The 20,748-nt window shown below is 38.9% G+C and overlaps 1 protein-coding gene across 1 annotated transcript in view; it reads right to left on the bottom strand.

The window, feature by feature from the left end:
• The window catches only part of PLCXD3 (phosphatidylinositol specific phospholipase C X domain containing 3), a 146,069-nt gene extending 126,060 nt beyond the window's left edge, over nt 1-20,009 (bottom strand). Inside the window, exon 1 of the mRNA XM_016147972.2 lies at nt 19,625-20,009. Within this exon, the coding sequence (XP_016003458.1) occupies nt 19,625-19,727 (103 nt within the window). The 5' untranslated portion in view covers nt 19,728-20,009. The remainder of the gene's footprint in view (nt 1-19,624) is intronic.
• Between the last annotated feature and the right edge of the window lie 739 nt (nt 20,010-20,748).

The following is a 20,748-nucleotide window of genomic DNA, read 5'->3' as shown; positions in this document are numbered from 1 at the left end:
ACTTCTGAATGAATGAATCCTGATTTCATCCAAGTTGTAATATGGTGCCAACAACTCCAGCCAAGAAAAGAAATTGTTTCTTGGGAGATAATTCTGGGCAACATGAATCCTAAATATTTACAAACTCAGAAGATATTTCCAATATAAGGAATCTGAAAGCTTCCCATATATTATTTCATTAACCCTTATCAAAAGGATACTTCAGAGGACGAAGTATATTAGTCTGATATCACACTAAACAGGGACCTCAGAAAATAATGTGATTTGTTCATCTTCAATCAGTGAAATTGTGAATGAAATAAGAAGAGGGAAAATAAGATTTTTAGCCTCATAGCTGGGAACAAAGCTAAAGAAGCCCTTTCTTGGCGTTAGAGCCTCAAAGAATTACAAACACTGCAGAAAATTGCAGAGCAACCTCCAGGTGCTTATGTCAAAAATCATAAAACTTGATCTGACCGGGCAAGTTCATTTTTTTTTCCAATTGTGGTAAAAAAATATAAAAATAACATAAAACTTACCACCTTAACCACATATAAGTGTACAGTTCAATGTGTTAAGTATATTCTCAGATCTCCAGAACTTTTTCATCTTGCAAAACTGAAATTCTATTCACGTTAAACAATACTCCAATACTCCCTTACCCCTGCCAGGCCCTGGTAATCACCATTCTATTCTTCGATTCTATGAGTTTGAGTATTTTAGATATGTCATATAAGTGGAATCATGTAGTATTTGTCATTATTTCACTTAGCACAATGTCCTCAAGATTCATTCACTGGGTAAGTGCATTTTGAGATCAGTTTCTACATATATTATTTAAAGCATAAAGGATCTCGATTAAAGAAAACCTGATATGATCGCATCAGGAGAAAACACATATCTCAAATACTGGGCATTAAAAAAGAACCTGGAAAGTAAGTACAAAATTTATAACGGGTTAGCACAGTCAAAGAAAAATCATCCCAGTCACCAGAGAGATCAGGTGAAACAAACAATGAGTTAGTTTTGCATTATCAATGGAATTAGGCAGGAAAGAATACTGGCCTGGGAACCAAAGGCCCTGAGTTCCAGTTCTGATTCTCCGATTAACTGTAGAATTGACAGTTATCAAGTGTCTCTGGGCCTTGAGTCCCCATCTTTCTTAAAAGACTGTTGATGCACAAACAAGATAAACTATATATCTTTGTAATATCAAAAGTAGTTTATGAATGAAAGATAAAAATTATGTACACTTCATAGTTAAAATGGTAAATCTCATGTTACACATATTTACCATATTTCTTAAAAAATAAATTATTAAAAATATATATATTTAATACTTATATCTTGAAAAATTATTGTTCAATTAGATCACATTTTGGAAGAAGAAAGCCATTATTTTTTTATTTTCCTATTTAAATTAATAGTTATGTGTAGGTATTTAGATATTGATTTGCTGTTTTTTTGCCCTCCTCTACCTAAAATACTATCAGCATCACAAACACACAAAATTAAATAGCCTAATTTTACTGATTTTGGTAGTATTATACATATTTTGTAAAGGCTACAAATGCATTAACATAGAATCCTTTTCCTCTTGAAAAAGTAATAATTGATATCAAATTCTAATAGGTGGGGAAACAGACACAAAGTTATTGAGTGGCTTATTTCTCTACAGAAGTCTAGACTGCCAGGTATCACCACAAAAGGGGTAACGCCTATCTAATACATGCACTGGGGGGATGGGAAGTTGGTTCTCCATGTATGATTTCCAGTGCTTCCATGGTGATGTAGCAAATTCTTGATACAAATAAAGTGTGTGATTTAAGATCCTAACACACGCACGCACACACACACACACACACACACACACACACACAAACAGTACTCTAAAATATTTACATGCACACTTACTGAGTAAATGAGACCAAAGGCAATGAATGAATCATGAATCACACACTTTTATCTTTGAGCAACTTTTTGCAAAGTGTTTACTTTTACATTTCTAGGCTTTTAAGTCCAGCAGTTTTTTATTTTCCAATCTTTCATTTTATCAACATTTAATAAGCAGACGCTGTTGCCAAATACTATAGTGAACCCCATTAAGTTGTTGAAATGGCCCTTAGATGAATTTTCCATTGACATAATGTAATGTCTGAAGAGTAAGCGGGCCTGAGGGAGAAAAAATTCTTCAAAAAATTTCAACTCAGGGTTGTTTCTTTCTCCTCCAAGAACTTTGCTCGAAGTCATGCCCTCAAGGTCATTCTGGCATCTTGACTTCAGGAAAGCCCCAGGGGATCCCAGTATGTGTCCTGGTAATGGAATGATCAAAGCCAGGAGCCTGCACATCATCTATCACAGGAGGTCAGTCTCAATAATTACATTGACACAAGAGAAAAATAAGTTCCATCGACTGATATGGCAAAATATTGTTCTTAATCTAATCTCCTTGGTAATAATATTTAGGTCCTAATTTAAAATGGGTTTTGTTTTTGCTGTATTCAATTTTCAGTCCATATCCTGCCTGCTGGAGGACATTGTTAAATCCTCCTAGGTAATTAAACAATAAGTAAAATCTTATTTAAAAAAATGAAGGTAAAAAACCAAAAACGCACTCTAGATAGAAGATAGGTAAGACAGAAATTGGCTTGGGTGAGATTCGATTTATTCGGTCTGTCAAGAATTCATTAAATAATTTTATAACTTATTCATAGAAAATTTACCAGATGTCAGGCACTGTGTTAAATGTTTCACAGATTATTCTACTTAATTTGCACAACAATCATATAGAGATCAGTACCATTCCTACCTCCATTTACATATAAAAAACCGATGTTTAAAGAAACTAGCATATTAAAACTCATATAGTATCTTAGAATCAGTAAAGGCCTTTGACATCACCTGGTTCAAATGCTATGTCCATGCAGATGTCTGGAAGATGATCATCCAACTTTCTATGCACTTCTACTACAGAAAGTGAATTCACTACTTAAAAATCACACTGATAAAAGGTTCTTCCCTTTCCTCCAGTTTGCCAAAACCTTCCTCCCTTTAAATCCTATTTTTTGATTGCTTTAATTTAGAATTCCAGAGACCTCTTCCCTTCATATATTTTATTTTTATTTCCTTTTCTTTTTTTTTTTTTTTTTTTTAGGCAAGACAGCAACCCTTGGTTTACCTCACAGGTTGCAATTCCTTATTTTTTATTTTTTACACCTACAGCACCTGGTCTTTCTGGGTGATCTCCCATCCAAGCACTAACCAGGCCTGACCCTGCTTAGCTTCCAAGATCAGACGGGATCAGCCTTGTTCAGGATGGCGCGGCCATAGATCCCTTCATATGTTTTATGAGAGGTGGCATTATTCCCATGTAATCTAGCTTGCCAAAACTTCAGAGTCAATTAATGGCTGGTAAAGCCCTACTATAATTCTCAATCCCTTGCTCCCTGCAAAACACTGTAGCTTTCCAAAGTCTCAGCCTAGAACTGAGCACCATGTTGCAAATGGCTCTGCCTGGTACAGGGTCAGCCAAGCTAGCGCACCCCTTTCTCTACTAACTGTCTGGTGATGCAGCCTAAGAGTACTGCACTGCAATGTTACCCTACTGCCTTCCAGTCAGCTCCCAGTCGTCTATGTGCCTTAGGTCTTTTTCTTACAAACTACAGGCTTCTGTCGCTATGCTCTTTGATATTTTATATTTCAATTTTTTTTTCAGCCCAACTCTTGTTAGAACTCATCAGAATAGCTCTCATTAATCTTTGAGTTTATAAGTCATTTTAAAATTTAGACTTCGTCACCTAATATGTCAATCAGCTTTGTAACAACTGGGACTGGGAGTTTGCTCATAAATCACAGCAAGACAGCATTCAGTCAGGTACAAGGCATTCTGGGCCTGGGCAGGAGGAACCACACAGAACTCTCCTCATCTTAGGATATGGGTATAATCTGGGGTGGAAGAACTTAATCTTAGAGAATAGTCTAGTCATCTAAAGTGGTGTCCAAAGCTCAGACTTGCACAAGTAAACTTCATACGAGAAAGTTCCATCTGGCTGAAGGTTCCCTGTGTTTCTGGGGAATCTGCTTGTAGATTTCCTATAATCTCTGTCCATATAATGGACCCTGTTCCCTCTACTGGTCACTGTCCTGTCTGGATACAGATATTCTCCCAATCACTGAATCTATCTGGCTAACATCTTTTTCCATCGATGAGAAGATCTACTCCCCTTCCCGGGCTATTCACATCTGCCCCTCCCACAACAGCCCATCGTTCTGTTCCCAGCTGCATCAGAGAAGCCAAGTGCTAGATAGAGCAAGGTAACTGTTGAAATAGCCCTCTTCATATTCTTTTGTTTATGGTTGGACTGTTTCTGGAGCATAAGGCAGTGCTGAGCCTGAAAAAGGAAGAGAGAAAAGTCAAGAAGCTTTAACTGATGGGAGGCAAGGCAAAAAGGAGCTTAAAGAGACAGAAATACTGGTAAGCTTTGCCAGGGACTCCGTTACCAAAATAAATTAGGTTAACCAGACATGATGGCATTAATTAATTTTTAAAAGTGAAATTTATTGACCACTTACTCTATGACAGGTATAACACAAAAAATTGTCCTATGTAACCCTCACCACAAATGTTGTGAGGTTGATACTGTCCTTGTCTCCATTTTAGAGCTGAGGAAACTCCTCTAACCAGCTGGGGAGTAACAGAGCCACAGCTTGAACCAAGTTTGTCCACAGTACCAACTGCCACATAGTTTTATAGATGTGACACCAGACACCTGGCAGAGTTATGTAACTTGCCCAAGACTTGGTTGCAGATCCAGGACTGCAATTGGGGTCTTGTATCTTCCACACAGCTCACTTTTCACAATTTAAGGGGATCCCTTACTCAGGATGTGGATTACCATCACTTCCTTCTTTAATTACTCACAAATCATTTATGTTTTACTATATAAAGTTGCTGAAATCCATTTTTCCTCTTTTGGAAATTTTGACATTTACACATCTTTACACCTCAGTTTTTACAACCTCTAGAAATAACAGTTTGGTTCTATAATGTTTTATCGAATTCTTTTTCCCTTAGTACCTAGAGATATATACTGCCTTGGCACAAAAGCATGAACACATTAGAAAACATCATTTCTTACTATTTTCTCACTCTTCTTCTACAGATTATTCATCCTCACTGAAAATTACAAATAAAATATAAATAGGTAGCATCATGTATGCCAGGCACTGCTCTGCACTATGCATGCATCCTCACTTAATTCTCAAAACCTAAGAAGTATTACTACTATGAAGTACTCATGATAACCTATGACGTACTATTATTATCCCCACTTTTTAGCAGAGGAAACTGAAGCACAGAAAAATTTAAATAATTTCCTAGAAGTCACAGAGCTAACGAACGGCAAAGCCAGGCTTCAAACATAGGCGTTCGAAACCAGAGCCTGCATGTTTAAACAACGCCTCCTCTGTCTAAATCGGGGATTGCTTATTCCTTTCCATCCTCCATTAATTTCACACGGTCTGTCCCAGGCGACGTTCTAGCCCTTCCTTGTACCACTTCTAGTGTTAGGCATAAAGAGAAATCTTGGTACACTCTACATTGTTATAGTCTCAGTCCTTTCTTGACGTTAGCCATGCTGACATGTTTCTGAAATTAAAGCCTTATATCTTTTGTAAATGGCATTTTAAATCTATTATATTGGTTTCTAACACACATCCTCATTTTTGGCCTTTCGGCTATTATGTATACTTTTGTTTTATTTCATTAGAATTTCCCATATTCCTTTATAGATGATAAAAAAATCATAAAGCATTACTCAATATAATTGTCGGGTTGAAAATTATTACTATATTTTGGTTAATGAGTCACTACAGAGATCTCATTTGAATTACCAGCTTATGAATAAACAGAACATACAACTGAACCAAAGAAGTATTAAAGATAACATAGTTATATTTTTCCTGAAGATGTAGTCCAATATGATATTTCTTCAAAGTCTTTATTATAATAAATCATCTATCATTAAGCATATAAATGTAGAAATTATAAGAAAATTAGCCATAATGACTAAAAACTGACATATAATACACGTTCTTATTTCACTTTATTCCATTGTCACGTATGTCATTCAAAAATGTTGGGTCCAGTATACTTTTTATCAAAGTTCCTTGAGATCATCCCTTTGCTGAAATTAACTTAGTTTTGGTCAGGACTTGGTGAAAAAATTGAATAATGGAGCTGACTCAAATACTTTCTTTGGGTTGCCTTATTCTCAAATCAACAGAAAAAAAGCCTTTGTGCAAAGTCAGAGTCCTTCTATACTGGCTTTATCATTTGTTAGTCAACAAATATATTTTGTACATTGACTACAGGCCAGGCATATTCTGAGTACCAGAAAAGTTTCGGATAGGTCCTGCATTCAAGAAGCTTAAATTCTACTTAGTTGACAGATAGTAAATACATAAATAAATAAAGCAGTTAGTTGTTGCTTCTCAAGCAGTATGGAGAAGATAAACCAACCAATTGTTAGAAAAAAAAATGGTGAGGATGGGGGTAAACTGCACTGGCTAACATGGTTAGGGGCTGTCGCAAGAAGAAGGCTTCATTCGGACCGGTGGGCAGAAGGAAGAAAGAGCAGACTGGTGATAATCTGGAGAAAGAGTCCAAGCAAATCTGTAAGACAAGAAATCTGCAGGGTATGAGAGCCAGAAAAAATGGCTGGGATTAGTGAGCAAGGAAAGGGTGGAAGGGGCTGAGGTCAGAGAGAGAGAGATAGACAGGGACCAATAGTTTTTAGTAAGTAAATCCAGAGGGTTTTAAACAAGTGAGTGATGTGCCTGATTTATACTTGTGAAAGTTGCACTACATTGAGGAGCAAAAATGAGGGCAGGGAAACTGGTTAGGAGGCCTTTAGCATAATCATGTGAGAGACAACAGTAACTAGATTAGGGTTGTAATCGTAAAAATAGTGAGAAATGAAAAGATTTGGGATACATTTTGAAGAAAGCTCCAACAGGATTCACTGAGAGAGTGGTTTTAGGGTTTGAGGAGGGGGAAGAAATGAACTGCTCCAAGGATTTGGGCTTGAAAAATGGATGGGTAGTGATGCACAATATTTAGATGAGGGAAACTTGATTAGGGACAAACTTGGCAATGGATGCTGATCTCAGTAATTCCTTTTGGGTCATGTCAAATTTGAGATTTCTATAGGGCATTCAAATGCAAATGATGGAAAGGCAATGGGATATATGAAGATAGGGTTCAGCAGGGAGGTCTGGCTAATAATATAAACTTGGGAGTCATCAGTATATAAAAATTATCTCAAGACATTGGTTTAGATATTGTCGCCCAAGGGAAAAGTATAATTATAGGGAAAAAAAAGAATGAAGGTCTGAGCCCTGAGTACTCTATTTCTTTAGATGTAAAGAAAAGGAGACATATCCAGCAAAGATAACCTAAGGGAGCAGCCAATAAAGTCAGAAAAATAAGATGGTTCAGTGAGGAGTGACATTAGCAAGATGGCAGAAAATAGATACCCAAAACTTTCTTCCCATCAAGACACTGATTCAACTATACATAAACCAGTCCCTTTATGAAAAATCCAGAAACCAGTTTAGAGGCTCCTAAATCACATACAAGTGTGAAAACAGCCACACTGAAGCTGGTAGGAAACTCTGTGGCACACTCTCACCTCGTCCCTCCCTCTGGCACAGTGCCACATGATTGAGAGGAAACTCCTAGCTCTCAGCTTCTCCTTGGGGACAAAAAAAAAAAAAAAAAAAAAAGATTAGAACATGCTCCCAAAAGCTGTGACTTTGGGGCAGGGGAGCTGTGTGAGGAACTGGCTTCTGTCTTCCCTGTCTTTGAGCATGAACAAAACAACATACTCCAGGTGCCTGTGGGCCACTGAGTACAAAAAAGCTGGGTGGCTTATTGCTGCTGCAGAGGACCTGCCGCACAACAGACAGAGGCCAATAGAGCTTGGCAGCCTCTCCCTTAGGGGAGAGGGAAGAGTAGAGCATGTGTCCCAAATCCGGCTTTTCAGGGCACCAACCAAGGAAATGGCTACTGTCTCGTCTGTCTTGGAACCCTGATGAGACCTGGCATATTCTAGATGCCCGGAAGCTGCTGAGAACAAAAAATAGATGGGTGGCATGATGACAGACACCAGAGGGGGTGAGAAACTATGAGATCCTGGAAGAATAACTGGCAAATCCCTCAAATTAGGACTCTACAAGCACAAGTCAAGAGAAGTCACGTTCACAAAAAAGGTTTAAAAAGCTTCCAGAATCTGTAGCCAGGTTGACTATATCTTTTTTTTTTTTTTTTTTTTTTTTTTGATAACCATTCTAATACATGTGAGGTGATATCTCATGTTGGTTTTGATTTGCACTTCTCTGATTAGTGATTTTGCCCATCTTTCCATGTACCTGTTGGTCACTTGTATGTCTTCTTTGGAAAATGTCTATTTATATACTCTATCAACTTTTTAATCGGAACATTATTATTGCTATTATTATTATTTTGCTATGGAGTTGTAGGAGTTCCTTATATATTGTGTAAATTAACTCATCAGATATATGATTTACATATAAGATAAAGATCCAATTTCATTCTTTTGCATGTGAATATCCAGTTTTCCCAACACAATTTATTGAAAAGATTATCTTTCCTTTATTGAAGATTCTTGCCTCCCTTGTCAAATATTAGCTGACCAATAGGCATGAGTTTATTTCTGAGTTTTTGATTCTGTTTCTTTAGTAAGTGCACCTGTTTTTATGATAGTACCACACTGTCTTGATTACTATAGAGTTGCAGTATAGTGTGATACCTCAACTTTGTTCTTCTTTTTCAAGATCGCTTTAGCTATTCAGGGTCTTTTGTGGGTCCATACAAATTTTAGGTTTGTTTTTCTATTTCTGCATAAAATGTCATTGGAATTTTGATAAGGATTTCCTATATATATAAGATCCTATATATAACAAAATGAAAAAGAATAAAATACTTGGGACTACACGTAATCAAGCAGGTGAAAGATCTGTTCTCAGAAAACTGCAAATAATTTGTGAAAGAAATTTTAAAAGATTCAAATAAATGGGAAGGCACACTATGTTCATGAATGGAAGACAATATTGTTAAAATGCCCAAATTACCCAAAGTCATTTGATGCAATCCCCATCAAAATTCCAATGGAATTCTTATAGAACTAGAAAAAAAATCCTAAAATTCATTTGACTACAAAGGACCATAAAGCAGTCTTGAGAAAGAACAAAGCTGAAGGCCTCATACTTCATCTTTCAAACCATACTACAAAGCTATAGTAATCAAAACAGTGTGATACTAGCATAAAGACAAACATATAGACTAATTGAACAAAATGGAGAGTCCAGAAATAAACTCACAAGTATACAGCCAAATGATCTTCAAAAAGACTGCCAAGAACACGCAATAATAAAAAAATAGTCTCTTTAACAAATGTGTTGGGAAAACTGAAAACCTGTATGCAAAAGAATGAAATTGGGCCCTAATCTCATACCGTAAACAAAAATCAACTCAAAATGAATTAAAAATTTAAATAAGACCTGAAACTAAAACTTCTAAATGAAACCATGGGGTAAAGCTTCTCTACATTGATCTTGGCAATAATTTCTTGAATGTGACACCAAAAGCACAGACAAAAAAAAAAAAAGAAAAGAAAAAATAGACAAGTAGGACTAAATCAAACCAAAGAACTTCTGCAGAGCAAAAAAAAAAAAAAAAAAAGAACTTTTAGAGTGAAAAAGCAACCTCTGAAAAAGAAGAAAATATTTGCAAACCATAATTCTGTAAGGGATTAATTTTCAAAATATATAATTAACTCATGATTGAATAGCAAAATATCAAATAATCTAATTAAAAATGGCAAAATACTCGAATAGACATTTCTCAAAAAAAGAAAAAAGACATACAAATGGCCAACATGTATATGTTAAGATGCTCACATCACTAATCATCAAGGAAATTAATATCAAAACCCACACCTGTAAAATGGTCATTAAAAAAAACAAAACAGAAAATAACAAGTGTTGGTGAAGATGTATAAAAATTGGAGACTTGTACACTTGTTGGTGTGAATATAAAATGGTGCAGCTGCTATGGAAAATCAATATGGCAGTTCCTCAAAAAATAAAAATAGAAATGGTATATGACCCAGCAATCTTACTTCTGGGTATTTATCCAAAAAATTGAAATAATGATGTTAGCACTCTCATGTTCACTGTTCTTTTCACCATTATTCACACACAGTAGCCAAGATACCAAAACAACCTAAATGTCCATGCAGTTGTATAATACATAATAGACATCCATGAAAAAGAAGAAAATCCTGCCATATGCTACAACATAGATTAAAATTAAAGACATGCTAAGCCATTATAAGCCAGTCATAGCAAGAAAAATGTTATATTACGTCACTAATATGAGGTATCTAAAGTAGTCAAACTCATTAAAGCAGAAAGTAAAATGGTGGTTGCCCGCGACTGATAGGAGGGGAAAATGCTGGTTTGCCATCTAATGATGATAAAGCTTCAGTCATCAAAAATGAAAAGTTCTAGAGATCTGTTGTATACCATTGCGCTCATAGCTAATAATACTGAATACTTAAAAAACTGTTGAAGGTAAATTTCATGTCATATGTTTTTCCATAAGAATAATAAAAAAGCACCATTTAGAAGGCAAAGGAAGAACATATTTTGAGAAGAGTATGATCAGCCAACTCAAATGATACTCAAAGGTCAAATAAGACGATAGACAATTAAACATCACCTTCGGCAAAATGATGACAACCTGGATAAAAGTTTTAGTGAAGTGGTGGGGAAATAATGTAATTAGCATGGGTAGAAAGAGAAGGGGCACTAACTTGAAGACAGAGGAGATATTTTTACAACTGCCAGAGAAACAGCACAATGGATAGAGACACAGGTGTGCAGTCAAAGAGGATCTTTTTTTTTTTTTTAAGAGGAATAATAGTAACATATGTTTGTGTACTAGTTAAAACGATCCAGTAAAGGTAGAGAAAAATAATGACACAGGAGAGAGAAGGGATAAATTTGGGAGTCAACTTTGAAGAGATTTGAATGAATGGTTTCTAGGCCACAAGTTGAGAAGCCGAACTTAGGTATGAGCAAGTCCATGTCTTCCTTTTACCTGAAGAAAATTCAGAATATGCAGAAATAGATGCAAGTGGGTTGGTAAGTTAAGGGTGAGAAACAAGAAGTTCCTGTCTGTTTGCATCTATTTTTTTTTTTCTATAAGAAGTGATGTGGGAAAAGATGTTGATTTGAGGAACAAGAAGAGGTATGAAGTTATCCACTCAGAGAACAGGAAAATAACCTTACTAGGGATGTGCAGTAAGAGTAACGATTCAAAGGCATCCAGGCTGTGTAATTTTTCTCTATCAAAGTTTAGTCCTTGACGTTTTCTGGGACTGGAATAGGTAAACTGAGTTTAAACTGAATTTTCAGGTAAGCAGGACAGGAAAGAGGAAGACAGGAGAATTAAGGACATTTTCAAGAGTGGGACTCTCATACCAGACCCAAGGAATTTGAGCTGATATAAAGAGAAAAGAAGATATGAGGGGGTGGATAAAGACTGGACAAAACTTCCCTTCCAGCAATTTTTAAGGCTGGATCTTTACATCCCCTGACCACCCTTTTTTTCTGAGCAAAGCCCAGGGCAGGTCATGGCAGAAATGTGTTTAGGGAGAACTCTATGCTAAGGTAGCCATGGTCCTTGGTCTGCCCTCTCCTCTTCCTCCTCCTCCTTCACCATGTGGCAACAGGGAGTATGATGTAGGACCTGCATTGAGGTAGGTTCCCATTTGTCCATCAGGACTCCTTCAAGTGCATCTACCTCTTCACCACCCAACAAAGTAGGGTGGGACTCCACGAAAGCCTAGCAAGCAACTAAGATTGCCATTCAGCATAGTCCACTTGCCTTCATAAAATAAAAATTCTCCAAGTGAATGAAAGAACACAACCATCACTTATAATATTGACTAAGGATAAACATGGTCACTTCATAAAAATTAATTGACAGGAAGAATTCTATGTAAAACATAATATTAACTGGCAATTAATATAGAATGGTATAAGAGCTATCCACTCCCAGGACCTGTAATAAAATATAGGAACACAAAAGCACATCTAACAAATCAATGGACCATCTGTTTCAGTACCTGATCTCCGGAGGTGACTAATCCTGGCTGCTTCTCAAGAATGTTTAACTATCTCCTCCTACCCCTCTCCCTGACCCATCTTCCTTTCTTAATAGAGCATAATAAAAGCATATGGTGCTGTAGAAAGCATCTGGTGACAGAATCCTGTCTGAACCATGGTAAATTTCTCTCACTTCCCCCTGCTTTCTGAAATACATGATTTAGATACTTTTCTGGTTCCCAGTCTTCTGAGACTGATCCTAATCCTCGTCAGACAAGGAGAGGTAAGAGAATATATAAGCTTCTCATATCCCATAATTTGAGTGTTAGAAGTTTCAAAAACTAATGCTTCAGAGGTCTGCTTATAATTTGTAAATTTTGTTGTCATTTTCTGTGTAAAACTCATGACAAAGTAAATATGAAAAAGCTAAACCATACTGTCATATAATTATATTTTTCTAATTTTTTGTTCACTATTAAAAATTTTATAAATTAAATTAGAAAACTAATGCTTGTGGGTAAGAAGCAGTCTCATTGGTAGTAAAAGACGAAAATTCCAGATCAACAGAGTTGACTCCTTTAACCAATAATAATTAAAATGTGTGCATACCTGTGCATGTGTGTGAAACTTAACCTTTTCTGGAAGGCTGAAAGCAATTAGTCTACTAATATACTTCAAAACAATAGAGATATTAGAGATTACTTTAGATGTCATATTATTTGGCTCTATTTACAATGTCCCAGGCTGCTCACTGGGAACAACATAGAACCCAACTGTATTCCTACTCTGGACCTGTCAGGAGGAATAATTAATTAGGTAGCACCCATCAGACATCTACTTATAGGAAAAATCAATAAGTTTCTTGGAAAGAAGTTATCTTAAGAGAAGGTTGATAGACATTTTGCATGTGTGCCATGCACGTGCATGTGCACATAAACACACACACGTACACACACAGTGAATGAACAATGAGAATGATGCAGAGTACAGAAGAAAAACTATCCTATATATTGTCCTCTGCCTGGCCTTCATAAACTCATACTTGAGTCTTAGGGCAAGGGGCCAAAACAACGAAAGAATCAATATAAATTCAAAAAGTTCTTTTGTCGACATCCATACCAGGAAAAAGATTGAAAGGTTTTGGCAGTGTTGGCACTCACTCAACAGTGATGGCAGACAGGGTCAACTGTAGTAGAACCTGGCATCAGCAGCGTCCACTGTGCTGGACGCAGCCCTGGGAACCTTCGACCACAGAGGAGTCCAAGGCCCTTGTGAAATGTTAACATCCCCAATGTTGGGCCTCTACAGACATAGCACAGGCCCTAGGGAGACAGCCAGCAGTAGTAGCATTTGGGGTATAAAATTATGAAAGCACAGTTCCTCTATGCGTTAAAGCAGCAAAAGTGAGAGTACCCCACGACTTCCCCAAAACAGGAAAGGAGGAAAATGGCAGAAAGGAGGAAAATGGCAGATACCATGTGGTAGCCCCAACGATTGTCTTATAAAACACTAAGGAATTTATCCATAGATTTCTAGAACTATTTGGAAATCCATTAAGGAGGTACTTGGGAGGGGTCAAAACTGACAACATAACTCTGATTTTATCTTTTTACCTTTAAGCTGGCAGAATTTAGAGAAGCTACCTTTTGCATCCCTGTATCTTCATTTGTTAGTCTTCTTTACAAATATTCTCTATTGTTATTGCTGATGTATGGTACTCAACAGTCTTATTCTTCCTCTTTGCAATTTACTCTTTTTATTTTGATTGGGTAAGGTTGGAATTAAATAAGAAAAAATAAACTCTAAGTAGGAATATGAGAAATTTTCCTATGAGTAAAGTGTGTGAGCCTTAACATATAAACATTTGGCAACTTGAAAGGTCTTTTTTTTTTTTTAATTTTATCAATTTATAATACCCATTATGCCAAACAACTAAATTCAAAAAAGTCAATTATAACCACATTTATGCATGTTTCTTTTCCATGTACACCATGATTCAAATAAATGAGGCATGATTTACAAATACAAAAAAGATTCAGCATTTCCTTTCTTTTGAAAATCAATTTGCTGTTTACCTCTGTTTCGGTGGCTTGATGCTGCTTGTTACTAACTTTGGCATTCACAATGCCACTATCACTCAAGAGCAATACTGAGAAGTTCTAGCTTATAGATAAGTTAAATGGATCTGGAACCTATAAATACAACCAAAGTAGCTGGGCCTGTTAATGCAACAAAGAATGAAACCAAATGAACAAAGAACCAATACAGGGATGTTTTCTAAATTGTCATTAGTGACCACTAGCATCACCAGATGGGATGATTTTAAGTGCTGTTGATGGCTGATATCAACAAGCAGCAGGATTTTAAGGAAATGAAGGGAAAGATTTTTTACATTTATCTTATCACAGGGCCTAATTTGAACGCTTAAGTAGCAATTAAATCACACATTTATTGTTCGAGGTGCATGATGAACTGTAATGTCAGTTATCCGAAATGTTCCCAAACTGGCCCATTAGCCTTGAGTAAATAGGAGGTGCTGGCTCTAAGCCTGACTGTAAATTTGAACATTCATAGATACACTGCATGGACAAATACAAAGAGCTCAGGCAAAGATGCATATTTAAATTTGGCTCTGCCACTTACATAAAGGATCTCCTAAGAGATACCCTAAAGCAGTATTTCTCAAATTTTTAATGTGTATATAAATCACCTGCTCATCTTGCTAAAATAGAGGTCATGATTAAATCAACCTGAGGGGTGGGGTCTAAGATGTTGCATTTCTACCAAATTCCTATGTACATTGATACTGCTGGTCTTTGGACCAATTTTGAAAAGACCTTAGAAGAATATTGATAGAGTATGTGAAAAACACATGTGTACATGAGGAAACACTTTGTGAACTATAAAATGGCTTAAGTACTACTTTATATTGATGAATAATAGTTGGTGGCTCAGTTCAACTCATCAAGAAAATAAGTCCTAGTAGAATAAATTATGTTCTAGGTGTTCTTCAAGTTTTCCTCTTCAGCAAAATCAAAAACAAAATTGGGAATTAGAAAAGACAACACAAAAAAAGGTGTTCATCCTTAACAATTTTACTGGTTTTTGGTTGATTTGAAAGATTAACTTTCATATCACTATCCTAACGATAAAGATATAATTAAAAAGCCTGCTTTTTAAAAGAAGCTTGTACAATGAGACCCAGTCCCAGATTCATCCTTTACATTATCTCATCCCAATCAAAACAGAAATAGTAAATTACAAGGAAAAGGAAGAAGACAGTTGACTCCAGGACCACTAGCGACAACAAGGAGAGGAGAGAATGCTGTGAGGGAAGAAATTAAAAACTAATAAAAGCAGACAGAAGAACACAGAAATCAGAGCTGAATGAACACTTAGTTTCCTGAAGTAAAACTTTTTTTCTATTGGTGTTGACATTTTCCGTACGAAATGAACAAAATTGACAGATACGATTATTGATTTCTGAAGCATTTCTGTGTTCCTTATCTAAAGTATACGCAACAATTCCTAATCAAGTGTTGGTTCACAAATTGGCCCAAAGAGATCAAAGAAAGAGTCAGGCCACTCCAGATTGGTAGGTGGCAGGTTCAATAAGCAGAGGAATTTAAGTAGGAGCTTTGTCTTGGGCGACTGCAAGATGAGATCTCCACACTAACCTGCCAGATTCTTAAAAGTTTATAGAGAGGCCTTAACTGGATTCAGTCACATATACCTTCAAGATGGCTTTAACAACACATTGCTCTCTCAAGGCTATGTCCTTGAAAAAGACTGTGGCTGTGGGCGCGTGGGCAGAACATACATCCCAAGAATAGGGAGCAGGTAAGAAGTTTCTAATTGCCTGGGTCTAGCTCGAGGGTCAATTGGTGGTCACATCCTCTCAATGAACTCCAACATCACGAAAATATACACTCCCTCTGAGGTTCCAGTTCCACAGGATTTTGTCCAATCTTTCATTATCACATGGTCATTTGTAAAGAACACTTTCAATACATATTGGAAGATGCTTAGCAGATCCCTTCCATGAAACAGAAACCTTTCCTGATCATTTAGGTTTTGGACAGAATGCCTCCCTGTCATAGACCCAGATCACCAAAATGTCATCCAGATTAAACAACAGCTTGCTTGTTCCATGACAGATCTCTTTACAATGGTTCTGGAGCCACTGTGATTCTAGAATTAAAAACTCTGCTTCAAAGATGCCAGAAATTAATTCATCAGACTCACCAGAAGTTCACCTGAATTTTATTCTGTCTTCCTGCTTCCATCCTGTTTATTCTCTCACCTGCTTACCTGAGAGGAAGAATCATTCATAATCCAAAATGCCAGGGAATTGTTAAACAAATATGTATGAATGAAAACTTAGTTTGGTGTTATCAGAGAAAGGAAGAAATGATAAATGAGACTAAAATCTGAGTGCCATTGTGTTCTGATACCATTCCTTTGAAAGATAAATTGAAAGTAAAACTACTAACACTAATTATTAACTTAATTCTTTAGGCCAGTCAATACCAAATCATGAGTCCATTTAAATGCAAAACAGCTACTGAGAGATTTGGTTCTGAATGCATTCAAGATATAGACACTGAAAAAATGTTTAGAGATGCCAGAAGTGCACTCGTGGTGGGGAGTATCACACACCTCCAGATTGTTCTTTGCACTTGCCCTGGGTAATTTGGTTTAGCTGACCCAAGTGGGTGGCCTCATAATTAGGCATCTCTTTATTCTCCAATTGTGTCACCTAAGAAAACCTGATGCTTTGAAGACGACCTAGCAGCAGTTCTCTTCCACAGGAACACTTGTGTGGTACATCAGGAGTGGTTTTAAATGGTGGAGATAATTACTTAATTCAAGCTGTAGCAACTGGCCAAGTAAACATGTAGCAGCCAGGAAGCTATTAGCATGATTTTAAGGCAATTATTCCATTAGTGTTTAATAGTCTCCAATTAGTCTTCTCTGACTATGGAAGTTTGAATGTCTTTTTTCCTCCCAAAATTCTCACAGTTAAGTGATGCAGAAAGGTACCAAAACCCATTTTAAACCTGGATTTATATGTATGAATCTTTCAAATCTAAGTTGCAGAATCATGGGGGAACTCAGGGTGTATATTTGGAAAAACGTTTGGAGTTTTTTTTCCTCAGAAGTATTGGGAGTGAGAACGGGAGGCTTTGCAGGGGACCCACCTGGAGTATAATATGAAGAGGGGTTGCAAAAGCAGTGGAAATTCCCACTGCACCCGATGTTGTCATCTTTATGTCTCTAAGACAACCAGAATATCAAAGTCTCTGAGCTCTGGCTTTCGATGTGTTCGATGGGGACAAAAAGGCACATTACCCTATTCCCGCTAAAGCATATTTCCTTGTTCCTTCAATCTGGCTAGTACTTGTTGCTGCTGAGTTATCCAGAAACAAACACCAGAGCATTCTCCCCCCAACTCCAAATTCTTAGGAGATATTCCCTAAGGACCACTTTAGGTGTCAGATCACTGAACTGAGAGTAGATCACTTGTCTTCATGGAACTGCAATTTTTCCAGTTGTGAAATGGAGTTAATATTGTACCAGCAATGACTGCTTCACAAGGTATAGGGAAGAATTTTGTGAGCTAGAGTACATAGTAGGGCTTTGCAAAGTGAACCATTACAGAAAGAGATTCAGACCATCCCTCATAACCAGCAATGTCAACTTAGGTTTTTAACCTCCCCGAGTCCCTAGAGAGTCACATATCAGAAGGCGGGCATCAGAGTCCTTGCCTTTCTTATCTTCTATATGTGCACCGAAATCCTCAAGTGAGACTGTACGAAAATAACTTTAAAAATCAAAGAAAAAGGAAGAAAGAGGATAGGAACACCTGTGGAAGTGAGTGAAATTTTGCCAACAAAGTTGCGTACTTTCTAACGTCTCCTTCAAAAGAGCAATCCCCAGGCTCCCCCAAGTAGGAGGGTAAGTGAAGCATGGAGAAGCTGGGTTGTTCTTTTCTTTGGAGACAACTGGGCTCTTCGGAAGCTACCTCTTGAAGATGGGCAAAAAGAGGCAAAGGTTTCGCTTCCGGAGTTGGCGCTCAGAGGTAGCCTGTGCCTATCATACTGCGAACATTCACTTGACTAACGACCGTTGATCTGTTTGTTACTGATCAATTCCAACGCTGCTGGTTAGAGCCTCTTGGGATTTTCAAAAAACGCCTTCTATTGCTGCTTCTGTTTCTTCTTCTTAATTATTTTTATTTAAATTACTTTTTCCCCCAGTGCTTGAGAGGGGGCGCTGGACGGGGCAAAGCAAAACGAGGTAGACCAGAAGGTTGAACTTGATACCTGGGCTCAGCTAGGAACAAGGGTGGACTGCCTGTCGGTAATTTGCCCTCTAGCCGGCTCTGGAAGGATCACACGTCTGCTCCCTCGGCCCAAATGAAAAGTCGAACTGGTAACGACGTGTGGCCGTATCCTCGCCTGTCACCGTGGTACACGGTCCTAAAACGTCCTCCCTCCTGCACACCTGAGCTCGGAGCTGCTGCGCGCACCAGCCCCAGAAACCTGCCGAGTCCTCTGGTCCCAGTCGCGCGCGCCATGCTGAAGCTTCGGGATGCCTCCTGTCGCTTTACTCAGCTTGCCCAGCCTTCCTTCCTTTCAGGCTATCTGGACAAAGGCGCAGTCACCTTTCCCTGTGGTTTGCCTGTTAATCCCACCCCTCCGCCGCTGCTCCTGCAGGCTACCCTGCCTGGCTTCTGTCCCAAGCAACGAACGCATGGCCCACAGGGGTTCGCTCTCCTCGCCCGGGCGCTATTTGTTGCTAACAGCACTTGGACTAGAATCCAGACAGTGGCCACCCGGCCTGGCCCTCCGGGTCCACGCAGACTCCCAAACGGCGCCCTCGGCCCCTCGCCCCCAGTCAAGGGCAGCGACCATGCCGTTGCCCGTCCCTCAACTTTCATCACTCTTGGGGAAGCTCTTTGTCTCTTTAAAGGAGACTGGGGACAAATATTAATGATTGGAGTAGGTTCCAACTGATATCTCTACCGAACCCGCTGGATTCCGTGACAGGGATAGAACTGGAGGTCTAAGAGCTGGAACCAAGCCCCTAAGACACCAGCTTGCGCTCACCGCGCACTGTCACCCCAAGTCTGCGGAGAAAACCGAAGGAGGGGGCACCAGGCGCCATCCTAGAGCCAAGCCTTTCCCCTGCCCCAGCCCTCTCACACAGCCTGCTTCAAAAGCCCGGTCGAAAGCAGTCACCTTGACTCCTCGTGCCACGATCCCCAGAGGTTTGGAAAAGGCCAGGAGGCCGGAGGCACCCAGGCACGCGCTCGCCTGGCCCGAGACCCACCCCTGGAGACGAGTTTCCCTCCCGCGGGCATCATGGCAAGTTACCACTTAGTGGCATAGAAAGCAGGGCGGGGCAGGTGAAGCGGGCACCGGGTCCGCCGCCTCTGCGCGCCTACCTGGGATGGCTAAATTGGTGAGGGGGATGCCGTGGATGCTCTCCGGTAGAGTTGCCATCCAGTCAGCGAATTTCAGCTCGTTCTTCCCCTGAGACGAGGCCATCGTGCCGGTCGGCGTGCCGCGCGCTGGTCCCCGCACTCCTCAGGCAGGCTGGCAGGCTGCTGCCGCTAATCCAATGTTTGCTCCAGCCCCGCTAGAGTTTACACTCCGCTCTGCGCCACACCCACAGGATGGCGCAGACACACGCTAATTTTAATAATTATTCAAAACACCCCATGCTCCCTTAGTGCCTTCGCCAGACTCCGCTGGAGCTTTTGTTCCTGACGTCCGCGCTCAGCTTTCTCCTCTCTCCCCTCCCTCCCCTCATCCCTCCTCCCTTCTTATCCGTCCTATGCGTCTCTGCCTTTTCTCGCCATTCTGCAGCTCTCCTTGGTTTATTCTCTTCTCTTTTAAACTTGGTTCACCCAGCAGCTTTGTCTATGGTCTTGCTCGGCCCTTTGAGGTGACTACCTGGCCCTGTTTGTATAAAAGACAGTGTTGTGGTTGAGCCTAACATCTTAGTAGACTTTAGGATGCTATCACCTCCTGGAGAGCAGACTCTCACATACTGCCTTTCAGGAGTTTGCATTCTTACCGAAGAGCGTTCTTTTTTGTAAGCTACAACAGGTTATGTTTTTCCCTAGCCAGAACCCACAGGCCTGCTTGTAACAAAATGGTGGTCTTTATTCACCACTTTGCCTAATTTGGGGAGTAGCTGGCAGGTGTTCTGTCAGCAAAGGGCAGTCAATACTAGCTGTTTGCTACTTAATCCCTTGCATCCTGTTCCAGACGTTACAAAGTAAAGAAGCATTTCAACCCCCTTCATTTCCCTAGTCATAAGAAATCTATGTCATTTCTACAGGGAAAGCTGCCCCCTCTCTCTTATTTTCATGGCACTCAGGATAAGACGAAAGCCTGATGCTAGAAGTTCACATTTTCTAGTGACATACTGCAATTATTGCCAGTAGCATTTGGTGGAATTTATTTGGCACCATTCAAAATGATCTATGTGATTGTCTGAATTTTCATTCCTTGGCAGACGAGAGAGATGTGCCAAGGAATTTCAAGAGAAATTTCAAGAGAA

This window comes from Rousettus aegyptiacus, unplaced genomic scaffold (genome assembly GCF_014176215.1).
Source record: "Rousettus aegyptiacus isolate mRouAeg1 unplaced genomic scaffold, mRouAeg1.p scaffold_m13_p_8, whole genome shotgun sequence".
Classification (NCBI taxonomy): domain Eukaryota; kingdom Metazoa; phylum Chordata; class Mammalia; order Chiroptera; family Pteropodidae; genus Rousettus; species Rousettus aegyptiacus.
The sequence above is the reverse complement of the archived record's forward strand: the minus strand, read 5'-3'. Positions and strand labels throughout refer to the sequence as shown.